At 55.7% G+C, this 7,534-nt stretch overlaps 1 protein-coding gene across 2 annotated transcripts; it reads left to right on the plus strand.

Annotated features, from left to right (window-relative positions):
• The first annotated feature begins 919 nt into the window (after window positions 1-919).
• On the plus strand, window positions 920-6,504 carry PRF1 (perforin 1). 2 transcript variants are annotated; one of them, XM_025396532.1, is made up of 3 exons: window positions 920-1,190; window positions 2,945-3,487; window positions 4,670-6,504. In XM_025396532.1, the coding sequence occupies exons 2-3, from the start codon at window positions 2,949-2,951 to the stop codon at window positions 5,796-5,798; spliced, it is 1,668 nt and encodes a 555-aa protein (XP_025252317.1). In that variant the 5' UTR covers window positions 920-1,190; window positions 2,945-2,948; the 3' UTR covers window positions 5,799-6,504. The 2 variants fall into 2 exon arrangements, with proteins under 2 accessions (XP_025252317.1, XP_025252318.1); XM_025396533.1 differs by having other exon boundaries at window positions 1,048-1,190; window positions 2,919-3,487.
• The last annotated feature ends 1,030 nt before the right edge of the window (window positions 6,505-7,534 follow it).

Below are 7,534 nucleotides of genomic sequence, written 5' to 3' on the forward strand. Positions count from 1 at the left end.
TCCGAGAAGACAGCATAAGCCCCTGTTCCGGTAAGAGTAGGGACGCAAGCAGGGACATAAACGCAAGGGATGAGCCCCAAAGTGTGACCCATGAGACATGATGTCGCATGTGGTCTGGAGCCTGCGGCTACTTCTTCCCATCATATACACAGTTATGAGAACAAGTTGTGAGAACCACCACCCCCCTTACCCAGCTGCCCCCACCCCAGAAGCCATGTGATTTTGTCCCCCAGTGCCCTGTGAGTGAGTCACTCCACCCATGGAAACCTCACCCCACCCTGACCTCAAGCAAGGCAAAGAGTGCGGAAGACACGTCCTCTGGTGCTACCAGACCACTCTCACCAGCACCCATGACCTCAGTAGGGCTGGGGCCAGCGTGGAGACCACTGGCTGTCCTCACAAAGTGAGGAGCAGGAGACCCTGTCTGAGGAACATGCTCGGGGTTCAGAGCCTGGGCTAGACTGGGATGCAGGTTGAGCAGGAAGTGGATGGCAGGATTAGAGCAACATCTCTCTTTCCCCACTCAGGGAGGAGGGAATGGTCACAGGCACTGACACTCAAGAAGGGCCAGGCACAGTTCCAAGCCCTTCACAACAACCCCTAGGGCCTACATGACTACTATCCCAATTGTTCAGGGAAGAAACTGAGGCACAGTGAGGCTGAAGAACCCTACCAGTCCACAGCGCTGGTGTATAACCGAGCTGGCCAAGACTCGGCAGTCTGGCGTGCAGGCCCACGCTCTCAGCCCCGCCTCTGCATGCCTCTTACATCCCGCACATGGGATGCTGTGCGTCAGAAGCAAGGAGATGGCCCTGCTGGCCTGATCATCAACACCAGGGCCGGGTCTTGAAGTCCTCAGCGCCCCGTCCTCCTCTGCCTGTGTGTCCTGAGTCCCGAAGCCCCAGCAGCTCTGCTCGGCAGATGAGCCTCTGGCCCTGCTGCTCGCTTCCTGAGGGCTGTCAGTGGGGGGCCGGATGAGGGCTGAGGACAGGGTGGGTGCTCGTGGGAGGGGAGAGCACAAAGGACCTGTGACCACAGCTGGGGGCAGGGCAGGAAGTAGAAGTGATCTGAGTGGTGGCTGGTGCAAGGAGCCACAGTGGGCTGCCTGGGGGGCTGACGCCACCATTCCAGGAGCCTCGGTGAAGAGAGGACATCCGCCTGTGTAGCTGCTTCTCCATACGGGACTCCAGGTAAGGAGAGAGCAGGGATCTGGGGGCCTGGGGCTCTGGGTGGAGGGGAAGAGCCTGATGGAGCAGGAAGTACCGTGACCTAAAAGACAAGACACCTGGGTCACAGACAGCGCCAATCACTAACTCGCTGGGCAGCCCTGTGCCCACCCTGGGCCTCAGTTTCCTCTTGTATGAAATGAAGAGGTAGCATGCAGTTTCTAAGGCCCTGCAAGAGCTGACATTCAAGCTTCTAAGAAAGATGGAAAGAGGCTCCCTGGGACAGAATACCATGAGAGTCAGGATGAAGGTTGAGTTCCCTGGATTAAGGTTATGACCGTGCCCGCCTCCTAGCTGGGATGAGCCCAGGGCCTTTGAAGATTCCCCTGGCCTCTTTGCCTCCCTGGGGCGAGTCATGCTGCCTGGAATTCCACCCTTCAAGTCACACCTTTGGGCAGGGCATGGAGGCTCCAGCTACAATGGGGGCTCTCCATAGCCCTCTTGTGTCAGAGCCTGTGGTACCCAAGGGGAAAGACCTTTGAAGAGCTCACCTTGGATAAGGTTAGAGAAAGGAGGTTCCAGATCGTAACAGGCCCAGGTGAGGCCCCAGAAACACCTTAAAATTAGGAAGAACTTTCTAAACAATCGTTGCCCATAGTAGGCAACAGGGGGGCCCCTGTCACTGCTAAAGGCCGCAGAGCTTGGCAGGGAGTGGCAAAGAGGGGAGGGGCAGCAGGAGGGGATCTGAAGAGCAAACTTCAAGGCCTCTCCCCACACAAGATCCAAGGGTGTGGTCAGGTTGGCAGCTTTTCCTTTGTGGTTTGTTTGTTTGTTTGTTTGTTTGTTTGTTTGTTTTGGGCAGAGTCTCACTCTGTCACCCAGGCTGGAGTGCAATGGTGCGATCTTGGCTCACTGCAACCTCTGCCTCGCGGGTTCAAGCGATTCTCCTGTCTCAGCTTCCTGAGTAGCTGGGATTACAGGCACCTGCCACCACGCCCAGCTAATTTTTGTATTTTTAGTAGAGAGGGGGTTTTGACATGTTGGCCAGGCTGGTCTCGAACTTTTGACCTCCAGTGATCCACCCGCCTCGGCCTCCCAAAGTGTTGGGATTATAGGTGTGAGCCACCACACCTGGCCAGGTCGGCAGCTTTTATTCTAGAGTTCTTCCATAAAGCTCTGAGGAAGGGCCCCAAAGGGAAAATGGGAAGAATAGGGGCAATATAGGACCTCATTTCTCTTCCAATTCTGTTAAGGGCTCAGTGGGAGGGAGAGAGGTTAGAGAGAGTGACAGAGACAGAGAAGCAGAGTGAGTCAGGGTGGGCAAAGGGTGGCTTGTTCTGGGGCCAAAAATGACACTTCTCCAGAATGAAGGCTTCCTCAGATCCCCAGGCCCCTCCCCAAATCTGCTACAGCTACTCTGTCCCCTCTTCTGTGGCCACAGCCCCCTCCCCACCACCCACAGTTGTGTCTTGGGGACAGAGTCATCCACCTAGATCCCCATTAGACCTTAGGGGAATTCTAGCAAGGGGCTCCCCTTGGCTGTGTGACCCTGCGCAGGGCTTTTCCCCTCTCTGGGCCCATCTGTACAATGTGGGGGCTGAACCAGGCCTATAAGGGACATACCAGCTCTGACATTCATTGAATAATGACTTAAGAGATATCTCAGCTCCTCCCCTTCCATGTGCCCTGATAATCCGTGGCTATGGGGGAAAGGAGCAGTCATCCTCCATCCTTCCACCCATGGCTTCCCAGAGCCCAAGTGCCCCCTGTCTCTGCAGCTCCATGGCGGCCTGCCTGCTCCTCCTGGGCATCCTTCTCCTGCTGCTGCCCCTGCCGGTCCCTGCTCCCTGCCACACAGCCACACGCTCAGAGTGCAAGCGCAGCCACAAGTTTGTGCCCGGTGCATGGCTGGCCGGGGAGGGTGTGGACGTGACCAGCCTCCGCCGCTCGGGCTCCTTCCCAGTAGACACACAAAGGTTCCTGCGGCCCGACGGCACCTGCACCCTCTGTGAAAATTCCCTACAGGAGGGCACCCTCCAGCGCCTGCCCCTGGCACTCACCAACTGGCGGGCCCAGGGCTCTGGCTGCCAGCGCCATGTAACCAGGGCCAAAGTCAGCTCCACTGAAGCTGTGGCCCGGGATGCAGCTCGTAGCATCCGCAACGACTGGAAGGTCGGGCTGGATGTGACTCCCCACCCCGCCGGCAACGTGCATGTGTCTGTGGCCGGCTCACACTCACAGGCAGCCAACTTTGCAGCCCAGAAGACCCACCAGGACCAGTACAGCTTCAGCACTGACACAGTGGAGTGTCGCTTCTACAGGTGAGAGCTGGGGCTAGGGGGTGGGGGGCTGGAAAAGGTGTGAGAAACTCTGGGTGGTCTAGGAGCCGTGGAAAGGCAGAGTCCTCCAATCAAACTTGGAGGCTGCTTCTACCAGGAAGAAACCGCAGTCCCGGCTCCCAGACTTCAGGTGATTCAGCCCTGTGGCCTCCTCTCATCCACGAGGTCCCCCATCTGAGAGTGCCCAGTGAGACACCAAGTAGAGAGAAAGTGAGTGAGACCATGTCTGAGAGCCAGCAGGGTGCCATTTAGGTCTAGTGAGTACTCAACCCTCCCTTTCCTGGGCACAGCCAGCCTTCCATGGAGTCCTTCCTGGATAGGGACAGAGGCGGGAGACCTGGCTGGGTCATCCTTCCTCATTGCTGTGTAACCTTGAACATCTCACTTCTCTCTGAGCTTCAATCATCCACTCAACCAATACTCACATCTGCCTGTGGCAGGGCCACACTGCTGAGCCACAGCAGTTGCTACCCTAGCCCCTGGGAGTAGGAATTCTGGGACCCAGATTCCACATCTGAGAAAGGCACAGTGTTTGTGGGCCAGCCCCAAGTCACCTGCTCTGATTCCTCAGACCTGGAGGCCACGTTTCCTCCACAGAGAGGCCGAGTATGGCCCAAGCTGTCAGGATCCCGGGCATGTGGGACCCATCCAGAGGGACAGATGGATGAAGGCCACATGACCAGATTCCAAAGTCCAATGGATACCATCAGTGCAGGATCATTGCTTTTATGTTCTTTTTTTCTTTTTCTTAAAAAAAATAATTAGAGATAGGGTCTCACTATGTTGCCCAGGCTGGTCTCAAACCCCTGGGCTCAAGGGATCCTCCCTCCTCAGCCTCCCAAAGTGCTGTGGTTACAGGCATGAGCCACCATGCCCGGCCAGGATCATTGCTTTTATAATAAGAAAATTAAAAGGAAAGGAAAAAAAATGTTATTTTGAAAAGGAAAAGAGAAAACACCTACACAGAGCACTGAGGTCCCTGACGGGTGAGAGCAGAGGCACCCTGCCAGCCCCATGCCACAGCACTTGCACTCTGGAGGCCCCTGGGTTCCAGTCCTAGTTCTGCCCACTTACGTGTGACCTTGAGCAGTCCTGAAGGAGTTGTTTTATTGAATGGGAGAAATACTATCCCTGGGCCCAGCTGAGGTCTCTCTCTTCTCACAGTTACCATGTGGTACACACTCCCCCGCTGCACCCTGACTTCAAGAGGGCCCTCGGGGACCTGCCCCTCCACTTCAATGCCTCCACCCAGCCCGCCTACCTCAGGCTCATCTCCAACTACGGCACCCACTTCATCCGGGCTGTGGAGCTGGGCGGCCGCATCTCGGCCCTCACTGCCCTGCGCACCTGTGAACTGGCCCTGGAAGGGCTCACGGACGACGAGGTAGATGACTGCCTGAACGTCGAGGCCCAGGTCAACATAGGCGCCCGCGGCAGCTCCTCTGCCGAAGCCAAAGCCTGTGAGGAGAAGAAGAAGAAGCACAAGATGACGGCCTCCTTCCACCAAACCTACCGGGAGCGCCATTCGGAAGTGGTTGGCGGCCATCACACCTCCATTAACGACCTGCTGTTCGGGAGCCAGGCCGGGCCCGAGCAGTACTCAGCCTGGGTGAACTCGCTGCTCGGCAGCCCTGGCCTGGTGGACTACAGCCTGGAACCCCTGCATGTGCTGCTGGACAGCCAGGACCCGCGGCGGGAGGCACTGAGGAGGGCCCTGAGTCAGTACCTGACGGACAGGGCTCGCTGGAGGGACTGCAGCCGGCCGTGCCCACCGGGGCGGCAGAAGAGCCCCCGAGACCCGTGCCAGTGTGTGTGCCATGGCTCAGCGGTCACCACCCAGGACTGCTGCCCTCGACAGAGGGGCCTGGCCCAGCTGGAGGTGACCTTCATCCAAGCGTGGGGCCTGTGGGGGGACTGGTTCACTGCCACGGATGCCTATGTGAAGGTGTTCTTTGGTGGCCAGGAGCTCAGGACGAACACCCAGTGGAGCAATAACAACCCCATCTGGTCAATGCCGCTGGATTTTGGGGATGTGCTCCTGGCCACAGGGGGGCCCCTGAGGTTGCAGGTCTGGGATCAGGACTCTGGCTGGGACGATGACCTCCTTGGCACCTGTGATCAGGCTCCCAAGTCTGGTTCCCATGAGGCGAGATGCAACCTGAAACATGGCCACCTGAAATTCCGCTATCACGCCAGGTGCTTGCCCCACCTGGGAGGAGGCACCTGCCTGGACTACGTCCCCCAAATGCTTCTGGGGGAGCCTCCAGGAAACCGGAGTGGGGCCGTGTGGTGAGAACAGTGAGCTTGGAGAGGACTCGTGTGCTTAGACTGAAGGGGTTCTCACAGTGGGAGCCAGGGCTGTCTTCGTATTCCCATTAGACCAAGCTCGTCCAACCCGAGGCCCGCATGTGGCCCGGGATGGCTTTGAATGTGGCCCAACACAAATTCGCAAACTTTCTTAAAACATTATGAGATTTTTGTTTTGTGATTTTTTTTTTTTTTTTTTAGCTCATCAGCTATGGTTGGTGTTAGTGTATTTTATGTGTGGCCCAACACAATTCTTCTTCCGATGTGGCCCAGAGAAGCCAAAAGATTGGACACCCATCAGATAGATGGAAAAGGGAGACTCAGACTATTTTTCAGGGAGGTGGCTGGGTATACACGCCAACCCCGATTCACCCTGTCCAAACTGCCTAAGCCCTCTGTCATTCTCGAGCCCTGCAGTCACAGCTACACAAATCACAGCTTCAGCCAGGAGCTGGGCAGAAAGGCCAAGCTCCCACCAGGCTGCCCAGGACTGGTCTTTTAGGACCCTTCCCTTGAGCCCTCTGTGGTGTGGCAAAGCCACTTCATTGCTTTAACTGGAGTCCCATCAGCTCCAGCTGCTCTGTCTTCCTTGCCCACAATGCTTTGCCCCTGAGACAAATGGAGGCCTGTCCTGACCTGTCTCACCGTGTACATAGCTTGATAAAGGGCCAATAAATATGATGTTCTGGTGATCATCATGGCAGTGTTGCGGCAGAGGAAAAGATGGGACCAAACAAACTCCAGAGATAAACTTCTACATTAGCAAGCCAGTGAAAACAGGCGGGCAGGTAACGTATATAAACTGCTTTCCCACTTCTGTCAGAAACGTGGGGACCCAAAATAGTTTACCTTCCTCATAATTCTCTGACTCAAGAAAGCAGCAGCATAAACGTGGTGATAAATGGCAACAGGCATTCAGCTCCCAGCTGGAAGACAATAGGGTGTGGTGAGGACTGTGGTGAACTGAAGAGTGCGCATCTTATGTGCGGGGGGAGGGGCTGCAGTGCTGCTCCAGCCAAACATTTCATGCAGGAACGTGAGCCCCGTACTGCCAGGTCTTCTACTTTTTAAAAAGTAGACTTTTAAAAAACAATTTGACTTCTAACTGTGGCAGTTAATTTCACTTTGTGAAAATAAACCTTTGTGGGCAAACATGGTGCAAGCCAAAGAGAACATGCATGTGGGCCATAATTGATCCAGGGCTATCTGTTTTGAAAGTTTTACTTTCAACAGAACCATTTTGCACAAAGCTGAAAAGCTCTCCCCTGTCTCACGATTTCAAGGAAAGGAGCATTGGTTCTAACAAGGTGGGCTCTGTGGGCCTCCTAGGCCTTGGATGCAGAAAAACCCAGAGTCTCGGGTTCCAACATAAGATGAAACGGTCTTTGTTTCACGTGCCTGGGACACAGGCCTCAGCACACAGTCCCATGGAGTGGGTGGCAAGATTCCAGGTGGCTTCCTGGACACGGCTGTGCAGGCTGTGCAGGCTGTGCAGGGTCATTGTCAGAGGGTCCAGCGGGCACAGCCCTTCCGACTCTCTTTGAAACTCCCTATAAGCTAAGTTCTTTGAAGTTTGTATGGGACCCACAGGCCCAAATGCCAAGCAGTGACATTACACTAACCCTAAATCCCCAGGTGGGGCAGGAGGGGAGACCAAGGACCAAAAGCCTGGATGAAACTACTGTTACCACATGTCCCATTCACAGACACACACTCAAACGA

This window comes from Theropithecus gelada, chromosome 9, assembly GCF_003255815.1.
Source record: "Theropithecus gelada isolate Dixy chromosome 9, Tgel_1.0, whole genome shotgun sequence".
Lineage (NCBI taxonomy): Eukaryota > Metazoa > Chordata > Mammalia > Primates > Cercopithecidae > Theropithecus > Theropithecus gelada.